Source organism: Macaca mulatta, chromosome 1 (genome assembly GCF_049350105.2).
Source record: "Macaca mulatta isolate MMU2019108-1 chromosome 1, T2T-MMU8v2.0, whole genome shotgun sequence".
In the NCBI taxonomy this organism is placed as follows: Eukaryota; Metazoa; Chordata; class Mammalia; order Primates; family Cercopithecidae; genus Macaca; species Macaca mulatta.
In genome coordinates, this window is record NC_133406.1 from 148,568,243 (window position 1) to 148,594,236 (window position 25,994).

Here is a 25,994-nt window from a genome sequence, read left to right on the forward strand (position 1 = left end):
GAGGAAGACATCCTGTCCAGGAGGGTTCATGCAAGTGTAGACTTTTCCTGGCTCTGGCTGGACTTGTGTCATGTCTGTGTGCAGGCATGGGTCGCAGCCCTGTGAAGGCTTTGCTTTCATTCAACAAATTGAGGTCAAATAAACTCACTTTCACTGAGGAGGCAAGGTTGGTGTTTCTTCATGTGGAGTCCCATGACGTCTTTTAAGGCTTTATTGCCTGAGGCTAATCTGGTAATCAGATGCATCTGCCCTTCCCAAGTGTTGGGCATTGTATCAAATGTCACATCTCTGGTGCCCTTTGTTGACGTGGTGGCCAGCCTCCAGAGAGCTGTTTGGTAGAAAAAGTGACTGTTTTGTTAAAGGAGGTTGCAGAATATTCTATTTCCATGTAATAGGAAGGGGAAAAAAACCCCAGCTGTCTACCAGGAGACTCTGGGAGGCTGACTTGAAGGCTGTGGCTATGCCTTGTTCCTCATAAATTATAGACAATGATGCTCTTGGTAAGGGTTCTCCACAGGTGGCCCACACTCCCCATCTCAGAAAGCAGCTCCAGGATGGTCCAACTCCTTCCTGGGCACAGGTTGTTGGGCTTATTTGAGGCAAATTGGTTCTTGCACCTCAAGTCCGCATTATCTAACTCTAGCTTAGAAGCTACTTCTGATTTCTGCAGGGAAGGAAGGGGGTCCTTTAGCCTTTCTAATATCTGTGTCTAGGATAGAATTTGTTTCTCAAGATCTGCTTTTGCCTTTGGTTCCTAACACTCTATCCTTAGATGGCCTGGGGTCTTTGTTGCAACTGTGGGTCCTTAATGCCGCTGTGCTAGGGAGTCATCATTGCTTTGCCTCTGCCTTGTCCCACTGAGGTGGTGAATGACACAGTATATACCTGGAAGTCAGGGAGTCATCCATCTACTACCTCCAGCAAAAGTCTCACAGTCCATCTGATCTCTGGCCTTTCCATCTTTATTATGGAGAGCCTGTTCTTGAGATTCTATTGGTTCCGGGTGATACAGATGGCAGGGTGATGTTCAGAGCTACTGTTTGGAGCCACGCCCCAATCCATTAAAAGGGTTTTTATATCCTTTTCTAGCAGTTTGTATAAGAAAGCTATGGTCCTGCCATAGGGAGGAATGACTCGTGGCCTGTCAACATCAGCATCTGTCAGACAAATCTCATGGCCTGATGTGAGGATACATATACACATATGTGTATGTTTAACAAGCACTTCTAGTGTGTGCCATGTGTGAGATACTCTTCTGAGTACTTACATGTATGACCTTAGTCTTCATAATAAGCCTGTGAAGTAGGTGCTTTTGTTGTCTTTGTTTTAAGATGAGGAAACTGAGACAAAGAAGTTAACATGTACCTGGTCCCATAGCTAGTAAGTGGGGGCCCTAACCCATGGACAGTACTTAGTAAGTACTCTGTAAATGTTAGCAATAATAATAATAATACTCTCCAGAATGGTAAATGGGGACCTCATTGGGAACAGTCACACTGCTGACTCGAGGGCATGACTATGATTTTATCTGTAACTCTGGCCTCCAGTCTGGAGTCACTCATGACTGTCCCAAGAACAGGGCTTCAGAATTGAACCTGTAGAGCCAAATCAGGGCATCGCATCAGGTGAGTAAAGTTCTTGTTTCAGCGAAGTGTGTTGTGCATGACTTATTTCAGTACTGGGATCTAGATCATATCAGTATTTCACTTGGATAAGGATTTTAAAACTGTTTCTTGACCCCTTTCCCAAGAGCACTTTCTCTCTGTGGTCCCAGTTGGAGCATTTCCGGATGAGCTGCACCAGGATGCCTTAATATCTGCATCTATCCTTAACCCTTTGGGGACCATTTGTTAATTGATGCTAAATATGTTCAGTTCAACCTTCTTGGCTTTGACCTAGGAGATCACCTTGATCGTCTTCAGAGACTTTTCAATGTAGACTGGAAAATGGGTGTGGCCTGCTTAAGAGGGCTTTGCCTTTGCTTCAGAGCTAATTTTAGGAAGCTCAAAGGAGGCTCCAGCCACAGTTGTTTTGGGCTAGAGGCCTCACCTCCATTCTTGCCCTCCAAGGGCATGCCCTTTAGAACTTTTTTTCCCCAAACTGTTGTTAGGTCTGTGGTTCCTGGGCCAGAATATGCTGCTCTGTTTCTCCTGGGGCTTGCACCAGCCATTCCCAGGAGCTGTCAGTCAGCATTTATCTAGAGAAACAGAACCAGTCAGGGATATATATGAAGAGATTTATTACAAAGAATTGGCTTATGCCATTGTGGGGACAGCAGGGCAATCAAAGTCCATAGGGAGGCCTTTCAGGAAGGGTAGCTCAGGCATGAGCAGAAGCTGCTGTCCACAGGTAGAATTTTTTCTTCCTTAGGGAAGCCTTGGGTGTGCTCTTAATGGCTTTCAATGGATTGAATCAGGTCCACCCAGATTATCTGATATAATCTCCCTTCCCTTCCTTAGTGCCACCTGATTATGGAGTTTAAATGCATCTACAAAATACTCTCACAGCAACGTGTAGATGAGTGGATTGCATAACTGGGGAAGATGGCCTAGACATGTTGATGTATAAAACTGACCGTCACAGAAATTTTTAAGATCCTTGAGCAATTTGTTGTTGTTTACTCTAACTTTACTTCTAGCCAAGTAATTATTCCGTTTCTTTAAGTCATTCCTTTTTCTGTCTGTCCCTTCCATTCTGTTCCCCTCCACTCTGACCAGCACGGCTCTGAGATTGCTGGGGAAGCGGGGACAGAGGGGGAAACCACCCACCAGGAGAATCTCTGCAAGTGGCGGCGAAGGGTGGGAGGCCCCTGCTTTGTCCCACTGCTTTTCCTTCTCACTCTCCTCAAAGCCTGGAGAATGTTCCTTTGTATTTGCCTACCCAGCCTTAGTAGAAAGCTTGCCCTAAGACACCCAGGTCTTTGCTGACCTGTGAGCCACTCAGTTCCCTCACCAACGGGAAATGGCCTTTCCAGGTAGAGTGTCCACCTTCCCACAGTGGAAAGAGCATCATTTTTGGAGTCCAGCAGACAGTTTGAATCTGCACTCGTTTCTTGCTAAAGGTGTGTGATCTGGCACTTTATCTAGTTGCTCAGAGCCCCAGTTTTTTCCACGGTCAGATATGAGGATTCAGAATGCGTATGACATGCACTTAGGAAGTGTGCAGCATAAGCTTTTGTGATTAATATCATATTTCCTAGTGTTTTATTAACATGAGGCTGAGGGAAGTGCGTGTCTACCCTACACTACTGATTTCTAAGCTTGGTAGCTGATTCTTCCACAGCGATGGAATAGAAAGAACTCTAGAGTGAGAAACCAAGTCTTTGGTTCTATTGTCAACCCTGTTGTCTGCCAGCTATGTGCCTTGGGTAGATCCTTTAGCTTCTGTGAGCCTTGATTTCCTTCTCTGTAAAATGGAATTGAGATTATCAGCCTTGATGAAGAAGAACTCTATAAAGAGAATTCTAGGAACGTATTTGAAGCCAGGCATTTGTAAAATTCAGTTTGTGCTCTTGAGCTTGACTTGGCAGATTGCATGTAACTTAAAAAAAAAGAGAGAGTCTTCCCTCCTGTGGGGTTCTCCAGGAGCACATTTGGAAGGCAAAATTAGATACAGGAATATGGCAAGTAATAGTAATGATACCAACATTTTATTTTTTCCCTGAAAAACATCATTTAGATTGAAATGCACTTTGAATTTGGGGGTAAGCTCTTCCCTCAGGCTAACATTGGCAGATGAAGAAGGGTAAAGTGAGGAGTCTGAAGAATTTTTTGTAAAGCTGGACTGGATTCCTATGTGGCCTGGAACTTTATTTTGGAAAACTATATTAGAAAGCAGCTTGTGCTTCATCAGTTTGGTAACTTGTAGGGACTTAGTTTGTTTTTCAGATGGAATGACATCTTTTGCTTCTCTTTGTATATATACACACTCACATGTACTGTTGTTCTGATAACGTTTCCATGGGAGATGAGAGTATTGCTTTTGTACTGGCTCATGTTCAAGTTTGTGCATGTTTGTGTTTGGAGGGCAGTATCTCAGAGCTTTCCTCTTGGATGTGTGTAAACATGCAGGGTGTTAAGAACATGGGGCGGTTTCAATCCTTTAGGTTTTTTTTATATTTCAGCAAAACTTAAGAACAGGATGATTATCATGAATGTTTTGAGAGAAAGTAATAGTCAAATATGTTTTAAGTCATTTTATTGGAAGAAAGTAATCTGGTTTGGGGTACTAAATAAAATCACCCAAGAATTTTTAAATGGCTGCATGGATTTGTGTTTCATGAATGCATGATTGGCAGATACCGTCATCACATGGCTCATGAATATGTAGCTTTGCAAATTATGAACGTAGGTTCACAGGCATGGAAGTTATTATTTCTCTGAAATGAACCTTTTTAAAAAAGCATTGAGTCATGATATATGTTAATAGAAAACATGTTTCAGACTACATTTCACATCACATGGCTTCAGAGGAAATAGGCAAGTAGGGTCCTCCCAGGAATTGGGTAGGGAGAACGTGTGATTTTCCTCTTTTAGAATGCAGGGTTCAGTCTTCATTTGGAAGGTAAATATTTCAATACTGTTCCAGTATGTTTGTTTTTGCTGGACTTTGTGTGTCCAAAATACATAAAAGCATAATCTTTGTAATGGCTTTCTGTGTGGGGGCTGTGACTAGTTCTAGGGCCAATCTGAAGATCCCACTTAAACCTAAACTGAGATTCTGGAGGAATAGCTATTCTCCTTTACCATGTGTCTTTTCTCTCTGGAATTGAGCCAGCAAGTTCTTGGCATGGCAGGTGTTTCTGAAATATCAGTATGTTTTTCTTTGCTTTGTTTGTTTTCCTTGTTTTGCTCTTTCTATTTTCCTAAGCAGGCAACTCCAAAAAGAGATTTGTTTGTGCAGGAGTCAGGAAAAGGGAAGAGGAATACTGAAAGTTGGGAGTAGGGCAGGACAGAAGAGGGGAGGAGTCGATTTTCATTGTGTAAGTGTTGAACTTCCACCAATGCCAAAGTCACGGACATTGTGCGGTTGGATGTGTGAGTTAGAGCAGCCCCAAGGGCCTGTAACCTGAACAGCAGGCACTCACCCAGCTGATAACTCAAGTTCCACACGGACCACAGCTGAGTTGTAGGGTGTGTGTGTGTGTGTGTGTGTGTGTGTGTGTGTGTGTGTGTACGCGTGTGTTTGAGATTCCTGGAACAGATTTCCTCTGAGATCTCAATAGGCCTTTTCATTATCATTGGGGAGCTATGGTTTCTCTTATTTCACAAGGCCCATTTCTTCCTTTTGAGATGTGCAAGGAGATGACTCCATCCGTGACTTGGCTTTCTGCTCTCCCTCTTGGCTTTTTATCATCAGTGCAGAGGAGAGATTCTTGCTTGTTCTTCAAACAATCTCATTAGAGCTTTATAAAGATTATTGGAGTTTAAATAATATTCATATCTATGGCCTAGAACAATGTTCCTCAAGTATGCATCAGAATCATGAGTGGTGGAGGGAGGATTATAATGTAGTTTCCTACTTTCCCACCTCCCACCACCCTGGAGTCTGCATTTTAATGTACTTCTGTCTGAGGATCACACTTTGGGAAGCATTGGGCTTGAGATGTTTTCTTGACATTGATTTATGTTGAGACCAGACCAAGAAGCAGATGCATGGATGGACATGATCAGTTCATAAACGTGTTCCTTTCTTAGGGTCATATTGGAGGAGGCTCTAGAGCAGCACTGTCCAAAAGAAATATAATGCAAACAATATATGGAATTTTAAGTCTTCTATTGGTGCATTTAAAAAATAAAAGAAGGCTGGGTGTGATGCCTCATACCTGTAATCCCAGCACTTTGGGAGGCTGAGGTGGGCAGATCACCTGAGGTCAGGAGTTCAAGACCAACCTGCCCAACATGGTGAAACCCCATCTCTACTACAAATACAAAAAATTAGCCGGGCATGGTGGCAGGTGCCTGTAATCCCAGCTACTTGGGAGGCTGAGACAGGAGAATCACTTGAACCGAGGAGGCAGAGGTTGCAGTGAGCTGAGATCGCGCCACTGCACTCCACCTGGGCGACAAGAGCAAAACTCCGTCTCAAAAAAAAAAAGTAAGTAAAATTAATATTAATGACACTTTGTTTAACCCAGTAGATCCAAAATAATATCACGTATAAACATGTAATCAGTCAATAAAAATTAATGAGATAGATAGTTCACTTTTTTTCTTGTGCTAAGTAGTATGCATTTTATGTTTGTAATACAGATCAATTTAACTAGCAACTTTTCAGGTGCTTGATGGTGCCATATGGCCAGTGGGCACTACATTGGATAACACAGCTGTAGAGCAATGATGCCTTCGCTAACACCCTGGCAGACACATGGTTGTTCATGGCACTTGTTCCCATTTCTCTGCTACTCCTGAATATGACCTCAGAATCCTTCTCGGCACAGAACCTTAGGCAGGCATTGCCAGTTAATTGGACATCAAGATTCATTTTATTTATCAAACAAATACTTAACAAGTATCTTTTTTATACCCAACTCTTGGGATATCCCCATGGACAATGCACACTAAGATCCTAGCCTCTGAAGGAACTTTCTAGTGGAAGGAGTTGGGCAATAAGCATATTATATGGCATTTTAGAAGGTGACAAGTACTCTAGAAATAAAATGTGAAGTGGGTTTGGGAGAATCAGAATTCCTAGAGTGGGGCTGGGCGGTGGGGTTGTAATTTAAATGGGCCCATTGAAAAGGTAGCATTTGAATAGACTTGAAGGAGGTTGAGGTGAAACTTAAGATGAGACTTAATATCCACTTTTGCTCTAGGGTGGCCTGAAGTTTCCTCAAGACTTCATCTGGGAGCATTCTTTTTGGGGTATGGGTCAAGGAGGTAGGAGGATGGGGACAGGGCAGTGTGGCACTATCCACAGCAAGCTCCTTTCCTCGCCACTGAAGACTAAACCAACGTAGGGGAGGCCCAGAGAGAGGCTACGATGCAACCTGCCAGGCGGTGAGTCAGCTGATGTGCTCAGTGCTAAAGCAAAGAAGCTCAGTGCCAGGAAAATGGTGTCCGTGCCCATTAGCTGGGACTTGTGCACTTTACTCAGGCTTGGGAGATCAGCCTTGAGGCTTCCGTGGGTCCGCTGAGGACTTGAAGAGTTAAAGCTTAAAGACAGGTGTGGAAACAAAGGGCTGGTTGCCTCTTTGACTTTTTTCATGTACTTTTGGATGAGGTTGTTGAACCTGATCCAGAAAAAATAATAAACTTGGCTGTGGTTGCCTAGCCGTAAGTTCTTGTAATAAAACTCCCAGCAATTGGCAGATAGAGTAATGTTCTGCTCTTTAAAATAAAGTCTGGTAGCATAACCTGAATTTCAAATACAAATGTTGTGCATGGTTCAAGTAGAGAGGAGCATTCAGGAGAGTCCAGGGTGCATCTCAGCATCCCAGGATTTGTTAGACTGTAAAGTGCTTCACGGTTGCCCCTTCAACAGACCTTTACTAGGAATTGGGACCCTTGGAGCCCAGTACTCTGTTCATTCCCACAGGAAGACATTTGTCGTGTCAGGGAATGTTAGAGGATTGGATTTTAATTAGCAAGCAGAAGGAAAGTTCATTGGGTTGTGGGGAAGACATGGAATTACTAAATATGCTTTAATAATTGGTTTTTAGGTGGAGTTATTAGGTGAAAAATCAAATCATTAGCTTTAAAGCTTGGCCAAAAGCTCATTTCCTGGGGAGTAAGGGAAGCAATGAGTTTGGGTAATGGGAATGAATGAATTGTGGTATATCCTTTCCTATAGGTAACAACATTGAACTTTCATTCAACAAGCAATTATTTGGTCCTTGCTTCGTGCCCAGCACTATGCCAGGCCCAAGGGATTCAGAATGAACAAGGTTTTTTCTTGGCCCTCGAGGTATTGCTCTTTGTCAAGTGAGGGTGGCAGGTATGCTGATAAACAGTTGCAGTCCATGCGAGAGAAGGATGGACTAAAGGTCTGTAGAAGACACATGTGGGCAGCTCATTGTGAGGAGAGCAAGGAGCCTGGGAGGCTTCACAGAGCAGGTGATACTCCTGGGAGGACATGAAACGGTTTGCCCTGGGAACAAGGTAGGATAGAGGGGTTCAGGCAGGGTGCAGGGTGTAAAAAGACCCAGGAGTGTGTGGCAGCATGACGTGTTCTACAACTGTGAGTAGTTCTTGGGTATGTGGGAGGGTGGCGTGAGATGAGCGTGGGCAGAGGCACTCTTTAGTCATGCGCCATGTTAAGATGCTTAGGTGCCGTTCTGCTTTATCATGTGTTTACTTTTTAGAAGGATTACCCAGGTGACAGTGTGGAGGAGGAGTAGAAGGAACAGGAATGGCAGCTGGGAAGGCAGGAAGTTACTGTAACAGTTTGGTTCAGCTTATAAGGGCCTGAAATGGGACAGTGTTGTGGCAAGCATCCAGGGGTAAAGTGGAAGATGGGGCATGGAATAAATTGTCTCCTCCTCTGGCACACAGCTCCTCCAACCCTCATAATCTCTGAAGTGCTAAGTACCTTTTTGTATGCTAGTGAGATGACTGGTGGCTGGGGCTCCTGGATAGCCTCTGGATGGGGGGCTGGTTGCCAAGGGAACCAACCATGTGATTAGAGGTTGGAACTTTCAGCCCACCCCTGAAAGGAGGGGAGAAGGGCTGGAGATTGACTTAATCATCAATGGCCAATGGTTTTATCAGTCATGCCTATGGAATGAAGGCTCCCTAGAAATCCCTGATCTGCGGGGTAGGGTTTGGAGAGCTGCTGGTTGGTGAGCATGTGGAGGTGCCGGGGCTTTGGGGAGTGGTGCTCGCCTAGAGGGCACAGAAGCTCCTCACCCCTTCCCCATACCTTGGCCTATGCATCTCTTCCATCTGGCTGCTGTTCCTGAGTTGTATCCTTTATCATAAATGAATAAACTTAAAGTGTTTCCTTGAGTTCTGTGAGCCATTCTGGAAAATAATTGAACCTCGCGGTCATGGGAACCTATGATTTATAGCTCCTCTATCAGAAGCATCTGAAGAGGGGCAGTCTCATGGGACTGAGCCTGAGCCCTTGATCTGTGTGGTCTGACCTATCTCCAGGTAGATGGTATCAGAACTACATCGAAATACACAGCATCAATTGGTGTCCTGAGTTAGAGAATTGGTTGGTATGGGAAAAACACCCAGACATCCGATGTCAGAAGTAAACTATTGAGAGTGGTGTTAGCATAGAGAAAAATAGGTTGTTTTTCTCCTATATACTCTTGCAGTTATTTTCCTTGCAATGATGATTGCAACCCTTTCTCATATTAGACAAAATTATTTCCCCTACATTTCTTATGTGTTTTGCTATTCTCTTTCTATCCTACATTCTTCTACAAGCCAGACTCTGATCAGGGTACTACACCATGAAAATTAATGCAGTGTCTGGGGCATGGACTGGTAGACTAGAGGAATGACCTGGAAATATCTTGTCTTCATTTCAGCAAATGATATGATTTGGATCTGTGTCCCCACCCAACTCTCACGTTAAATAGTAATCCTGCGGCCGGGGACGGTGGCTCAGGCTTGTAATCCCAGCACTTTGGAAGGCCAAGGCAGGTGGATCACCTGAGGTCAGGAGTTCGAGACCAGCCTGGCCAACCTGGTGAAACCCTGTCTCTACTAAAAATACAAAAATTAGCCGGGCCTGGTGGTGGACACCTGTAATCCTAGCTACTCGGGAGGCTGAGGCAGAAGAATCACTTGAACCCATGAGGAGGAGGTTGCAGTGAGCCAAGATCGTGCCATTGCACTCCAGCCTGGGCAACAGAGCAAGACTTCGTCTAAAAAAAAAAAAAAAAATTGTAATCCCAGCTGGGTGCGGTGGCTCACGCCTTTAATCCCAGCACTTTGGGAGGTCGAGGTAGGTGGATCACCTGAGGTCAGGAGTTTGAGACCACCCTTGACAACATGGTGAAACCCTGTCTTTACTGGTAATACAAAAATTAGCTGGACATGGTGGCGCATGCCTATAATGCCAGCTACTTGGGAGGCTGAGGCAGGAGAATCTCTTGAACCTGGGAGGTGGAGGTTGCAGTGAGCCAAGATCGCACCATTGCACTTCAGCCTGGGTGACAAGAGCAAGACTCCATCTCAAAAAAGAATAAATAAGATAAAATAAATTGTAATCCCCAGTGTTGGAGGTGGGGCGTGGTAGGAGTTGATTAGATCATGGGGGTGGGAGGATTTCCTCTTTTTTGCTGTTCTCGTGATAGTGAGTTATCGCAAGATCTGGTTATTTAAAAGTATGTAGCACCTACCCACTCCCTCTCTTCCTCCTGCTCCTGCCATGTAAGTCATGCCTGCTTCCTCTTCACCTTCCACCATGATTGTAAGTTTCCTGAGGCTTCCCCAGCCATGCTTCCCGTACAGCCTGTGGAATCATGAGCCAATTAAACCTCTTTTCTTTGTAAATTAACGAGTCCCAGGTATTTTTTTATAGCAGTGCGAGAATGGACTAATACAGCAGGGTTCTTGGCAGGTTGTAGCATGATGCCCTTACAAAGATGAGGAAGGTTCTGTGAGGTCCCTTCGTTGTTGGTTGAACAACCTGGAACCCCAGCAAGGACCGCTAATGTGCTTAGGTTAGTGTGGGGGTGTACGTGTGAGTCACAAACCTCAGTCTTGTTTTGGTCAACTTCTTGGGGATTTAGATGAAAGTGCAGAAGGTGTGCTATAAAATTTAGTTATATATAGCTAATAAAATAAGGATTTTTACATGGTCTCTTCAGACTTGAAATATGGGTCTAAAGAAAAATTGTAAGACTTTGCATTTATTTTGGGAGAATTATGGGTGTAAGGATAGGATAGAAAAGCCTCATACTGGTGAAAAGACCTGGGGGGTTAGGTACCATCTTCTCTACGATCCTTCCTGGTGTGAGTGACCACTGTTCCTCACCTGGATTATTCTGGAAGTCTACCAATGATCTCCTGCTTTAGTCTCTCTTTAGACTCAACATAGCAGCCAGATCCATCCTGTTAAAACATTTGGTAGATGTTTCGAAAGTCCTTACAATGGTCTACAAGGTCCTGTTGGGCCTACTGGTCTCCTCTGGGACCTGTGTCCTACGAACCTCCCCTCAGGCCTGTGTCCAGCCACACTGACCTCCTTGGTCTTCCTTTACCGTGTCAGACGTTACACCTGCTGCATCTCAACTGTGAACGCTCCTTGCCCTGATGTTTCGTGGTTCTTTCATCTCCTTTAGGTCTTTAACTTCTCTGTGACCTTATTTTGCTCCTCTGGCTGCTTTATTAGACTTTAATCTCCATAAGGGCAGGGGATTTTGTCTGTCATGTTCCCCTCTGTGTCTCCAGCGTGGAGAACAATGGAGTAGGCAGGCACTCCATAAATCTTTGTTGGCTGTATGTTTAAAGCATAGATTAGTGTATTAGGCTGTTCTTGCATTGCTAAAAATAAATACTTGAGACTGGGCAATTTATAAGAAAAGAGGTTTAATTGGCTCATAGTTCTGCAGGCCGTACAGGAAGCATAGCACGAACATCTGCTTCTGGGGAGACTTCAGGATGCTTTTACTTAGGGAGGAAGATAAAGCGGGATCAGGCACTTACACATGGCAAAAGCAGGAGCAAGAGAAAGAACGTGTGTTGGGGAGGTGCCACGCACTTTTAAATGAGCAGATCTCGTGTGAATTCAAAACGAGAGTTCGCTTGTTACCAAGGGGATGACCCAAGCCATTCATGAGGGATCTGCCCCCGTGATCCAAACACCTCCCACCAGGACCCATGTGAAACATTAGGGATTGCCATTTAGCATGAGATTTAGGTGGGGACAAATATGCAAACTATATCAATTAGTAAATATGTGATCTGCAGAACCAATGCCCCAGTTCCAGTTTGAAGGCCTGCAGGCTGCCGTAGCACTGGGAAGAGCTGATGTTCCAGTTTGAAAGCCATCAGGTAGAATTCTTACTTGGGAGAGGGTCAGCTTTTTGTTCTATTCAGGCCTTCAACTGATTGGATGAGCCCACACACATCAGGGAGAGAAATCTGCCCTACTCAGTGTACTAACATTTAAATCTCATCCAAATGCATCCTCACCAGAATACCCAGAATAATGTCTGGCCAAATATCTGGGCACCTGTGCCTCAGTCAAGTTGACACGTAAAATGAACCATCACAATATGCTTCTTAGACCACACCTGGAGACCTTGAATTTTGTCCCGACACCATCTTTCGGAGACTATCCTGTTGACACTGTGACAACCAGGGTGTCTGGGGCAGAGTTGAAGAAACTGGGGGTGTTGCCCTGAAAAAGCAAACATGTGATTGAGGTCAGGTGACACCTTTGAACACCTGAAGTCTTGTCTCATGGAAGAAAGACAAAGGAATTATTTGTTCTGGTAGGCATGGCTCAGACTAGTGTATAAAAAGTGAATCTAACAGAACAGAAATCTGCTGTCTTGGGAGCTAGTGACGTCTTCTTTCTGGAAGGGTGCAAGCAGAGGCCAGCTGTGACCAGGAGTCAGAAGTCTTAGGTTCTGGTCTGGGCCTGGTGCTGACTCTCTGGCCTTGGGTAGGCCATTAGCCTCTCTGAGGTTTCCGCTTTTCTGCTGTAGAGGCCATGGTAGCCTGCCTCACAGGTCCGCAGATCAGGTGGAAATAACATCTGAACAATACCTTCTAAAACAACACCTTCTAAAACTCAGCTCTAGCCTTGTCAGGGTCAGGAGAACTGGCAGTCAGGAGGAGAGTGCTGGCTCACTCCTTGCTGAAGCTGAAAATTTCCACTGACCTGCAGTCGGGGACACCTCACTGCAGCTTTGCTTTCTTCTTATTGGAATGTGCCTGAGGAGTGGCTGTTAACTCCAATTCCACATTCCTCAACCCTGAGTGTATGAAGCTTATTGCTGCTGGCCCGTGAGGAGGACGCTGCCTGGAGGGAGCAGAGGGACTTGTTCCTCCCCCACGAAGCAGCCCCGTCACCAGCTTCATCACGGCATCACTCTTGAATTACTTCAGGACACAATTCGGAGTTGCCGTTGGTATCTTCTGTGTTTGTGCTGTTTGCTTTCTTGCCTCTGGAATGCACCAGTGTGACATCCTGCTTTCCGCTCTGAAAAAAATGTACTCTATGTATAACGCATTTAAAGCCCAGTTGCTGTAGTTTACGGCCACAGCATGAATGAGAAACAAGAAGCAGAACGTCCAGGGTTGCTCGTCTAAACATTCAGAACTGTGCTGGCAGTGGGACAAAGGCCTCTGGACTGTTGTGGGTTTTTGGTGACAGCCTTGATAAAAATGCCTTTTTAGTACAAGTGAAAAGAAAATTTTACTACAGTGCAAAAGTCAAAAAATTAGATAAACGTTGTTGGAAGTTCAGTGTTGATGAGTAGCTAAGCCTCTGAGAAGTTACACTTAGGTGGGCTTGATTATTTTTTGGCAGGAAAATGACGTAGGATTTTTTCCTTATTCAGGCGATGTCAAAACAAGGTCAGAGCTATATGTTCCACACTGGTTTTGTTTATAACTGGCATCAGGACATTCAGAAATGATCATGACTACACTTGACAGCACTGATACGTACTCAGTGTGCAGTCAGTGGTAGCTGTTGTGAGTAGCTATGGTTTACACCCAGTTTATTAGTGATTAATTCAGGGCTTCCACAGACCCTGTGTAATTCTACACAGCTACCACTGACTGCACACTTACTACCTATCAGTGCTGTCAAGTGTAGTCACAATCATTTCTGAATGTCCTGATGCCAGTTATAAACAAAACTAGTATGGAACATGTAGCTCTGTACTATCTGTGTGGCCTGGGCATCAGGATATCTAGAAACTCTTTGCGTGATTCTAGTTTTCAGCTTGCAACATTAGTAGGTCATGGAATCAATTAAGTGCAGTAGTTTTTTTGCCAGCATTTTTAGAAGATACGTTTATATAATTGTATAGAAAATATTAATGCCTAGCACAGTAGCTGGGTAAATATAATTTTGTGTGTGTTAAAAACACTGCTGTGATAGAACGACTAATAAAATCCCTGCCCTCGACTTGCTTCTTAGTCTTACTTCAGAAACTGCTTGCTTTTCGTTATGAGTAAACGGTTCATGTGAAATTTAATACAAGACATTTATAGTGCTATGACTTGGGAATTTGTGAGCGTTCTTGCCCACATTTTGAGGTTTCACTGTGACATTGAAAAAATCAGTTATTTTATAAATGCTAGCCAATAAAAATGGCATGCCTGTTTCACCAGCAACTCAATTTGATGATAGCACAGCCACAAGATGCTGATTTTCATCCTTTGGATGTGTTAATTACACGTATACCTTGATATGCTAGGTCAGCAGTGGTCTAAATACATCCAGCAAGAATGAGGTACTTGCATAAATCATCCTGAAAGTTTTATTAGATCAGTTTAACAGCCTCTTGACTTCATTATCTGTGGGAGTTTGGGGGTCTTACAAAATAAACTGTTACAAACATTCATCTCACTGCTATGAAATAGAGCAATGTGATAGAAAGGCTGGCAACCTTTGGCCATTTTTATCTCGGTGCTGAGGAGAACATAAACCAAGATGACTCTTGCTGTGTCCCCATTGTGATGACTCTGTCAGCAGATGCCGCAGCTGTGGAAGACCTGGAAGTTGTGATCAGTTGCTAGCAGGACTTTGGGATCACTTGTCTTGATCCTGAGGCTTTTTAGAAGCCCATGAGAACATTCATCAAGGCTTGCCACTTGACTTGAAATACATTCATTGTAAGATCAGTCTTCAATTTAGATTTCTTGGAAATAGCAGTGATAATTCTTATGATTACTCAATGTGCAGTGCAGTCCATCATCACAAGGTTCTTTCGGAGTTCAGAGGGACATCCTGCTTTGGTAGTTTTGCCATTGTCTGGGAGGACTAGGCGTGGGATTATTTCTTGAATCAGCTGCTTAAAAACACTGATCTGCCCGTATAACAAAGGGAAGAGGTTTGATTTACAAATACCCATTAGTTGTCTGAGAAGTGCTTTCTCTAATTATGATTCAGCTCCAGTGACTGACCATGTTAAATATGTAATTCTGTTTCCTCTAGGTGCCTGAGGGTTCCGTGGTCCAGTTTTCGTCAGGAAACTTCTCCTTGACAGCAGAAACAAAAAAAAGGAACTTCCCCCATGGAAATGAACATCTGTTAAACTGGGCCCGAAAGGAGTATGGAGCAGTTACTTCATTCACCGAACTCAAGATAGCAAGAAACATTTATATTAAAGTGGGGGAAGGTAAATTTTATGTGGCTTCAGTTAATGACTGATTTATGACAGGCAATTGTTTTCTTTTCTGAAACCAGGTGGTTAGGGCAAGGAATCACAGAATTACAGAATGTTGGAACTGGCATGGACCTGAGGGGTCATTTGGCCCCAGGCCTCTCTGCCGCCCCCCATATTCCCTCCCTTCTTTTTTCCTCCTGGGGAAGCAGGCCTGGTTATGGCCAAGTGAAAAATAGGGAGGAGCATGGGGAGAGAGGAGGAGGTTATTGTGTGGGATTTAGAAGACACCCATGTACAGAAGTCAAGAAGTAAGTGGAGGCGAGAAGCTGAGGGCATGGGAAGGAGGTGATGACTGATGGAGTGGAAGAGTTGGCAGAATGGGTCAGCAGGTGGCTTCCTCTTACCTGTCTTCGGCAAACATCTGAAGCCTGTGTCAGTTTGTTGTGCTGAGACATAGGTTGCATTTTGGACAACAGCAGAGGAAAAGTATTTAAATGTATTTTTAGTACAAATGACTATTACAAGGACAAATTATTGAAGAAAAGAAGTGTATTGTCTTGATAAGAGATTGCCTACATAAATTTCCTTGCATTACAGAGGGATAGAAATATCCAGAAACCCAGTTTTGAAAGCCTTTAAAGAAAAAAGAGAGAGAAACCTTCCCTTTCTTCCTCCCTCCTTCCCTCCCTCCCTCCCTTCCTTCCTCAGGGTCTCGCTGTGTCGCCCAGGCTGGAGTGCAGTGGTGCAATCAGTGCTCACTGCAGCCTCAACCTCCAGGGCTCAAGTGATTCTCCTGCCTCAGTTTCCTGAGAAGCTGGGACTACAGGCATATGCCATCACACCTGGCTAATTTTTACATTTTTTTGTAGACACAGGTCTTGCTGTGTTGCCCAGGCTGGTTTCGAACTGCTGACTAAGAGATCCTCCTCCATTGTTCTCTCAAAGTGCTGGGATTACAGGCTTGAGCCACTGCACCTGGCCAGACCTTTCTTTTTAAATCAGTATTTTCAGTTGAGTATATTTGGACCCCCCATAAGTTACTAGGAAATAGCAGCTCCTGTGAATGGGTCCTTGTTATAGCCAGCTGATTGTGTGAACGCTGTGTTTCAGGTCTTCAGCATCCAGCATTCAGCATCCAGCTGCTTTCTGTTAAATTCTACAGCAGCTGTCACCTCCTCACAGAAAGGACAGGGAAGGGTGGGTTAGTGAACACTTGATCCCAGCTCTTGTTTGGATCTGGGCTGCTTTAAAGTGTGTGAGAGACAGAGGCAGAAACAGTGGACACGGACATCGAAGAGGATGCTACATGCAGAAGCCATTTCAGGGGCCTTCACATGCACCCCACTTAACCCCACAGTAATCCCAGGAGGAAGACGTCATTTCCACCATTTTACAGAGGGCTTAGTGAAGGGCTAAGTGAACCTGCTCACATCCAAGTTACTAGCAAGTGGCAAAGCCAGAACCCAAACCCACGCTTCCTGACTCTTGAGTTTAACGCTTGTTGCCTGAGCTGTACTTTAAGTCCTAGCCAAATAAGCATAACTCAGAAAGGAAAGTGGTCCACCTGGATGAACATCCTTGTTTAGTTGAGGCAGAGAGGAGGGGGCTTAGATGAAGGTTAGGCTCAAAAAGTCGAAGTTTGTTTCTGTGCTCTCATGATAGGTAGCTAATAACAGAGGTCAAATCCCACTGAGACAAAATGAAAAATCTCTTTTAATAAAGACTCTCAGCCCTGGCCAGTGGGCCGCGTTTCTGAAGCAGAATTCTAGTAGCATGAAAGAATGTTGATTACCCCTTGGAATTTGTTAGAATAAGAAAATTTGTTATAATAACATTTAGAATGTTGGACTGTGTTCTCGGCAATACATGAGCTTCTTTCTAAGCACAGCAGTCACTTGCCCTGAGAGCCACGGGTTGTCACTTAATTGGTTAAGCCTGTGCACGCTAGGTAGGGGAAGCCAACTTAAAGGACCTGCTGTCTGGTGCAGTAAAAACTGGTTAACTCCTTGGTAACACGTTCAGAACCCCTGAAACTTGACTCCAGCCACCAGTTGAGTATAAGTCACTGGGCCATGCCATGGAGAGAGGAGCAGTAGGGAAAGGAGGTTCCTTGGTGAGGTCAGTGGACCACAAAGTGATAACGTTTATCACCATGGCTCAGACTCTACTGCGCAAGCCTCATCCCCGACTTCCCAGAATCCAACCTGGCTCTACCTTTCTTGTACCCAGGGATCGCAGGCCATGAGGCCTGATTGCTCTAACCCGAGCGGTTCTCAGAGTGTGGTTTCTGTCCCAGCAGCATCCACATCATTTGGGAACTTGATAGAAATGCCAGTTCTCAGGCCCAACCCAGACCAACTGAATCAGAAACTCTGGGGGTGGGACCTAGCAGTCAGTGTTTCATTCAGCCTTCCAGGAGATCTGATGCTTGCTGACATTTAGGAACTGCTCTCATCTATATACCCAGAATGGAAGAATTTAAGAGTTTTGCTCTTATCCCAGTTGGTCTTGCTGCGAGGCTTCAAGCAACACTGACTTACCACCAGAGCCTCAGTTTCTGCAGAGGAAAATGAGATGTTTGCATTAACCCCCAGGTTCATTCCTGCTCTCAGAGTATATCCTTCTGTGTCTCAAAGTCGTTTGTCAATCTTTTCCTAAAATACAAATAAGCATGTGACTCCCCCTGCCCCCAAAGTTGCCAGGCTTCTACCCGGGAATTCCCCTTTGTGGTTTCCTTTCTACTTGGCACTCGGTGTAAGTTTTGATGCCAGGTATTTGTAAAGTCATTGGGGAGCGGGGGAGAAACCACACACAACAAAAGTGGTCAGCTTATTCAACTTAGTGACAATGGCATCTGGGACTAGAGCCCTTAATAACGTCAACTTTTGAACAATTAGACCTTTCCTAGTGGCTTCACATGAGTGAATATTTTGTTATTTGTCTCAAATCTCACATCATTGTTTATTAATTCAGGAAACCTATACCATATGCCCACTATGTGCCAGATACAAACCAGGCGCACCTATGAACTGGATATGCCGGCCACAATCCCAGGAGGGCCCTAGTCTCTTGAGTTCCAGACTGGCCTGTCCCTAGCCCATAGACACTTTTTCTTAATTAAATTTCAACCTTGCCATTCCAATATCATTTTCCATCCTGTGATGTGGGGGAGGCATCCGCAGGGCTGCAGCTGCACGGTGTGCATACCTCATCTGCTCATCTGGCAAAACCCTCAGCAGATGTGGAAGGAGGCTGCTCTAACGGCAGTCAGTGGAGCCTTGAGCTTTTCTCTCTGAGGGGGAGGGGAATTAGAGGAGACTGCAGAGGGCAAACCCAATGCTCTCTTGCAATGAGCCCACAAGCAGAGGCTTTGGTCCCCTTTGTTCTGGGGTGGTGCTGGGGGTGCTGTGGTGACCAGAGCCATGATGCCCCAGTGTGTGCTGCAGACCTGAGCACAAGGGAGATTGCACAAGTTGGGAGGGGGAGGGACAGTATCAACCCAGTCTTGGGACCCCCTGGTTTGATTCCTTACTCCAAAGTGAGACTTCCATGTGGATTTGAACCCTGGCATTCTGTCCTCAAAATGGAAAAGGCAGAAGTCTGTTTTATAATAGTGCCAGGCCTCTGATTAATTATCCCTTCTGAAAAAAGCATGCTACACCTAGAACTTCCTTGACACTGGTCCCAGCTGTCACACTGCCAGCAGTTTCTTTCAAGTTCTGTTGAAACATTTAAGCCCGTGGATGGAAATTCCATCAGCCACCGTGCTGTGTAAATGGCATGTGCCGTTGGGGGAGTGTCTTCAGATTCTGGTGCTTACATCACTTTCCCGGGTAGAGGTGGTGAGCAACTCTCAGCACAGTGAGATAATGTGTGCGAAAGCACTTTGTAAACTGTAAAGTGCCATATAAACTTGAGTGGTCTGTGTTCAGATTGTGAGAAAGAGTGAAAGTCTGCCTTCTTTGTTTCCCCCAAACTCCTACCTTTCATCTTCAGAGTATGAAGTGCTGTGAGGAATACATATGAGGGAAAGATTAATTCTACACGGGGCGTCGGAGGATTAATTAGGTGGTTGCCTCTCCTGATAATTGAAATAACAAATAATCCAAGGAGGAGTGTATTTGGGGATAGAATGGATTGAATGTTAAATATGCTGACCATGAAATACCTAAGTACTGGATTTTTAGGTAGGTGATGCTTGGTAGACAGATGACAGTATAAGTTGACTGCTCAGAATAGGAGTCATGATCCAGGTACAGGTTGAAACCATGGGAGTGATTGAGATCACCTAGGAAAAGAATGAGATAGAAAGGGGATTGAGGAAGGAGCTGAGAAGTTCTTAGCCTTGGTTTATATTGGAATCAACTACGGAGCTTTTCAAAAAAGAAAGCTGCCTAGGCCCCCGCTGGGTGTTCTGAATCAGATTCTCGGGGATGGGGTCTAAACAGATTCTGAGCAGAGGAGGAACCAGTGGAAGAGATGTGAAAGACAGGTCAGAGGAAATGGACAAGGACAGGAAGTATCACAGAGAACAAGTGAGGAGAGGATTTAGCCAAAAGAGGCCCTTAGTTGGGGGCTAGTCAATAGGAGGTCACTGGTGACCATGACAGGATGCATTTCAGGGCGGTGGTTGAGGAGTTCACAGACAAAGGCCCATCCTTTGAGCTCGTGGTTCCCTGTGTCTGCCATTTGCTCAGTTTTACTGTCACCCTCCTTCCTTTGAATCTGGTTATCAAGTAGCTCAGTGGTTTGACAGATTGTCCTGTGCCTCTTTCAGATCAAGTGTTCCCTCCGAAGTGCAACATAGGGAAGAATTTTCTCTCACTCAATTACCTTGCTGAGTACCTTCAGCCCAAAGCAGCAGAAGGGTGTGTGATGTCCAGCCAGCCCCAGAATGAGGAAGTACACATCATCGAGCTAATCACCCCCAACTCTAACCCCTACAGGTAAGCGAGTCTAAGTGTGTGAGTGTGAGAAGAGATGAAAGTAAAGATCTTCCTTGACTTGAGGCAGGGAGAGGTACAGCCCATCCTACACAGGAGGGAAGGGAGCCACTGATGCTTCACGCAGGAGGGAAGGGAGCCATTGATGCTTCACGCAGGAGGGAAGGGAGCCACTGATGCTTCAGGTGTGTTTCGTCAGATGTGTTTCACAGAAGCTTTGAAGAAGAGAGTAAAGGCACCGGTGGTATATTTTATATTTTGCATCTGTCCCTAGATCCCAGATATTTCATATGAATTCCTGAAACCTATTCTGAACTTCTGGGTGTTAATTACAGGGCACAGTCACTCTTGCTCCGTCTTTATCACCTCTAAGGTTATCCCTGATAGAAAAATTACAGAATATACCCTATTAATATAATTATCATCTTAGTAACCTTCTGGTTTTAATAAAGCTCTGTTTATGGTGTCCTCAGAGCACTTAGGCACTCAGAGCTGTTTGCTTGAAATCTGTGTGTGTGTGTGCACACACGTGTGTGCTGGAGTGGCCCTCCATGGTGACATACCAAAGAGCCATTTGATAGAGCTTGCCTCTCCCTTATGTGCTTGGTGTGTGTGTGTGTGTGTGTGTGTGTGTGTGTGTGTATGCTGGAGTGGCCCTTCATAGTGACATACCAAAGAGCGATTTGATAGAACTTGCGTCTCCCTTGTGCGCTTGTTCTCCCTCTCAGCTTCCTACCACTGGACTGGAAATTCGACCCTCCCTATCAAGAATAATTAGGGAATTTAAATAAAAGAAAAAGGAGAAAAAGTAGGTTCTTTTCCCATGTTAGCCTGCATTTTACCCTCCTTCCTTTGAATCTGGACTAGTGACTTAAAATTTTAAATTTATATTGTAGAGGGATTTCGAGGTTAAAATTCTAATCAGTGTTTGACTTTAAAAGTGTGTAAGCTACAGATCAGTTTTGGTAAGATTCCACTCTGTCCACTTGAAGAATTTTGTGGAAAGTGAAAAGGGAATGGGAGTAGGAGCAGTCTGGTGAACGTGCTTCGATGTCAGGCCTGAGGCTTCATTGGAGTATACCATCCTTTTTATGATTTACAAGTGTGTAAAGCTGAGATGGAAAGAAAGACTGTTCCCTTAAGTTCAGAACGACAGGGATGTTATTGTTTAGTAAAAAATTCTCTTTTATATGAATTCTTTTTTTTTTTTTTTGTTTTTGAGACGGAGTCTCGCTCTGTCACCCAGGCTGGAGTGCATTGGCCGGATCTCAGCTCACTGCAAGCTCCGCCTCCCGGGTTCACGCCATTCTCCTGCCTCAGCCTCCCGAGTAGCTGGGACTACAGGCGCCTGCCACCTCGCCCGGCTAAGTTTTTTTTGTATTTTTAGTAGAGACGGGGTTTCACTGTGTTAGCCAGGATGGTCTCGATCTCCTGACCTCGTGATCCGCCCGTCTCGGCCTCCCAAAGTGCTGGGATTACAGGCTTGAGCCACCGCGCCCGGCCTTATACGAATTCTTAGAAGTTTGGGTTGTGTTCATCAATTTTCCAGTAATCACTTGGTTGACCATCTGTTTTCTTTATTTTAATAACCTTATATCCAGAAGTTTGGGAAAGTAAATGCAGATATGATTCTATAGCAATTGTTAATGACTTAAGCAAACCTTATATAAATCAAGAAGTTCTTTAGCCTTTTGTCTCTTATTTTACTCTGAAGTTTCCTAATTTTTTTTTTTTTACCACCATGCTTCCCTTCTCCCCACACCACCCTCCCACAACTCACCAAACTGCTACCTACTTCGGTTTTGAAGGAATTTGAGCATATAGCCAAATGGGAATCCTGTACATCAAAGGTGTTAAAGGTTGAAAAGGCAACAATACTGCTTCAAAAGTAAACTGTTCTGGTTCGTTCAAGTCCATTTCAAACAGTGGCTGCATGAAGTAACCACCTCTTTTCCACCAAAGAAGAGAATAACTTTAGTGACTAATTATCAGCAAGCATATGTTTCTATTGTTATGTAAAACAATTTTGTTATGTGTGCAATAACAATCTGTTTTGCACATGTCATTGGCCTGGGATCAACTCCAGCTTTTTAATCAACTGGCCAGACACTAGAAACATGAAGACTTGGAAGAGGGGAGATAGTTGCAACTTTCTGGCATGTAGGTCTTAACTTTGCCTTTGTTTTCCATTCACAGTGCTTTCCAGGTGGATATAACAATTGATATAAGACCTTCTCAAGAGAATCTTGAGGTGGTCAAAAATCTCATCCTGATCTTGAAGTGCAAAAAGTCTGTCAACTGGGTGATCAAATCTTTTGATGTTAAGGGAAGCCTGAAAATTATTGTAAGTTGGTTGAGTATGTCTTTTGTTTTATTTAGATGAATGACAGCAATTTAAGCTGTGCTTATATGTGTTATTTTTAGAGTTTCTGCCTCTTTGGACTCTCTAAGCTTTGTCAATTATTTTTCACTTTGCAAAATAAGATGCTCCTATAAAATAGGTGTGGTCGTTAAAACATGGCCTCGGATTAAGACAGACCCAGGTCTGAGTCCAGGTAATCCCACTGTGACCTTTGGCAAGTCCCCTAACCTCTCTGAACCCCCGCTCCCTCATTTGTGAAATTCCTGAAATACATTAGTATGCTTTCCACTAATAGTAAGTGTTAAGTAATGAACACAATTAAGCCTTCATAATGAGCGTCCCACAAGGACCTCAGTGTCACAGTTCCGAATATCAGCTTTTATTACGGAATTAGGTACTTAGAGAAAGTATGGGAAATTAGGCTGATGCCAGCTCACATCGTTGACTTTTCTTTTTGAGTTAAATATGAAATATTGGCATGGCTTTTTGCTTGCTTCCAACTCCTAAGTGTGAAACACTGATAGAAGAATCACAGTAACTGCGAAGTCAGTGAAATCATGCTGGACAAGTCTACTCCAGCTTGTTCCCAAGGCCCTCTATTTAATAGAGATGTACGCACAAGGCTTAGCCCATTGGCATGATGGGCAAACAGCAGCTGGTTTCCTCAAAAGTTGAATGTTGAAACTTGGTAAAGTAAATCTTATCTCAAATATACTTAGGCAATAACTATTTGACTGAATTATTGAAAGTTAAAGAAAAATCCTCCTCCCTGTTTTTTAAGAAGATAATTATCTCTTTAGTATCTCTTTTGTGGGCTCAAATTTTTATGCATCGTCTTTAAATTTTTTTTGGCCAGTTTCTCTTTTAGTACCTGCACTGAATAAGTTGAAGTGGGTTTTATGTTTTCAGTATTTTGGGAGAGGGATGCCCTTGGTTTTGGTATTATTCATTCATTCGTGGCACCTTCCATGTGATACCACAGTGAGCAAAGCCAACAGTTCCCTTGGCAACGTCAGGTAAAAGCACTCATCAGAGGCAGCAGGCAAAACCACTAGCACACATATTTTAATTTTAAAGTAATTGTTTCTGGTTCCCGTGGGTTTTGTTTTTTTTTTTTTTTTTTTTTAAACTTTGCTAGGATCCCATTGAGCCATCATATGTAATGGTGATACATTAATTTGTTGTCAAGCCCAAAGCCTAGCCATGATCTGAAGTCAGAGATGTTTTGATTGCCTTCTCTGGCATGGCATGAGGGGTGTTGGTGACCTGGGCTGTCTGCTGCCTTTGCTGCCTGGCACACCGGCCAAATGTTTTTAATTTCAGAATAACAAAAACAGGAAAGGGAATCATGCTTTGAAAGGCAAAAACATACGGTACATTTTAATTCCCTGCTGGAGTTCTTGTGTAAATATTCTTTCAGCCTTGACCCTTCAATGGCTCTTTCTCTCCCTGAGTATGTGTGCGTGGCCCATGGCAGTCCTGGAGTTCACTTTGAATGTCCCCATCTCTCATATGAATCAGAAAGGCTAGAAATGAGATTGCTCATCCCAGTGCAAGATCTGTTTATGTTCCTCTCCTTGGCTGTACTCTTGTTCCAGGCCAATTTTGGACAATGCATGACAACATTACTAAACAATTAGGTAATGTTTCATGATGTTCTTTTTTATTCTCCCAACCAGTTGATGCTTTGTGATTTTCTAATTCCCTGTTTCAGATGTGAATTCTGACTGTGCTGTGAGGGAAAGGCAATCCCACTGTGACCTCCTACAAAAGTTTAAATTAGTGTTTAGAAAGGGGGCAGTGGTTTATAGAAACCTTGTTTCTAGTTGTTTCCTTTAGAGACAGCATAGTGGAATGGAAAGAATCTTGACTTCGTGCCAGACAGGGCTAGATTTAAATCCCATCTCCAATGATTACTACTCCTAGTAGATATTGTGCAGTCTAACTGATGAACACTGAGTCTGTTTGGTCATCTGTGAAATGGGTATGATGACAGTACTCACCTTGAGTTTGTAGTTCATTAGCTGAGTTCATTTGTTTGTTCATTTATTCGCCAAGTACTTGTTAAGGGCCTGTAGGATATTTCATCTAAAGCACTGGACACAGGGCCTGCACATGTAAGTTCTCAGCTACATGTGTTGCTTCTGTGAGTCTTAGGTTCTCCTTCTCTAACAGGAATAGTAATGCCTGTCTCCTTATATTATGGAAGAGAAATAAAATAATACATGCCTAGCAGCGTGCCTGCCATAGAAAGGGGGTTCATCTTCCTTCCATAAATAACTCTTTCAGGTGTCTATAGGAACAATTAAGGCACTTCTCCAAATAAGGTGAAAAGAAAGAAAAAAGTCTACTAAGGGAGTTGTAAGGAGCCTGATGGAGTAATTTAAAGAAGAGCACCATTAAACATGGATGTCTTATGCATGTGTGTGTCGGGGGTGGGGCATAGGCAGAATGTGCCCTCCAGATGACGAAATGGTCAGAAGAGGTGCAAAGAGCCAGGCAGTGGGCAAGAATGGGAACACTGGAGGTGTCTACATTGCCTTGTCCAGCTCTGGCTCTTTTCTCAGGTCCTCTGTGGACTATGCATAATCGCTTTTATGATAGGAAGAACCTCTAAAACATAAAAGAATAGATGGAGGAAACGTGTTAGAGGTTTCCTCTTATGTTATTTCATGTGGCCTCAGAACTTCAGGGTTGATGATTGGCAGCTTGTTCCTAGAGAAGACATTTTTTAAAATCCCAGTGGGCATATGCACTACCCTCTCTGGCCATTCCTTTCCCTAGTCCTCCCTCCCCTATGCCATCAGTTCAGATGCAAATATGGGTGGGTGTGGAGGCACTTAGACTCAACTCCTCATCTTTCATGAAGATATGGCTGGAAAAGATGGTGGTGGTTTTTGGAGACCCCCCTTGTACACCTACATTTGGAGTAGCTCCACTAGAGCTGGAAAAAGCCTAGGGACTTCCAGAGGTACAGTGTGAGAATTTGCTCAAAGCTGGGAACCACCAGCTTGTCTGCCATTGTCCCAAGCCTTGCTGCTTTACAAATGTGTAGATAGATGTCGAGTCTTTTAAGTTCCCAGACATAATCAAAATGACATGTATTGACAGCTCCTAGATTTAATGTGGAAAGGTGCAAACAGCTCATTCCACATTGGTGCAAAAGGACAGGTGGCAGTTATGATGATAGTGTTCTGGAAATATGATACTTTCTCAGTTGTCCAACAACATGAAAGACTAGGGCAGATGAGAGCAAGCAGTATTGTTTAGGCCAATTGTGACTCCAGCCAATCAAAATGACATGTAGCTCTGAAAGGCTGGAAGAAGCTGTACCTAAAAAATTACTGTTAACTAAATGAATAAAAACTTCTAAGAATAAATTGGATCTTTCATTATCTTATTTTAGCCTCCTTGCTTCCCTCCGTCCGTCCCTCCCTCCATC

General features: G+C 44.0%; 1 protein-coding gene across 2 annotated transcripts in view; it reads left to right on the forward strand.

Moving 5' to 3' along the window:
- The window catches only part of TGFBR3 (transforming growth factor beta receptor 3), a 206,181-nt gene that overhangs the window by 135,756 nt on the left and 44,431 nt on the right, over positions 1-25,994 (forward strand). For both annotated transcript variants that reach the window (XM_001098281.4, XM_015144723.3), the window contains exons 5-7: positions 15,076-15,259; positions 20,025-20,193; positions 22,387-22,534. In XM_001098281.4, the coding sequence (XP_001098281.3) occupies positions 15,076-15,259; positions 20,025-20,193; positions 22,387-22,534 (501 nt within the window). The remainder of the gene's footprint in view (positions 1-15,075; positions 15,260-20,024; positions 20,194-22,386; positions 22,535-25,994) is intronic.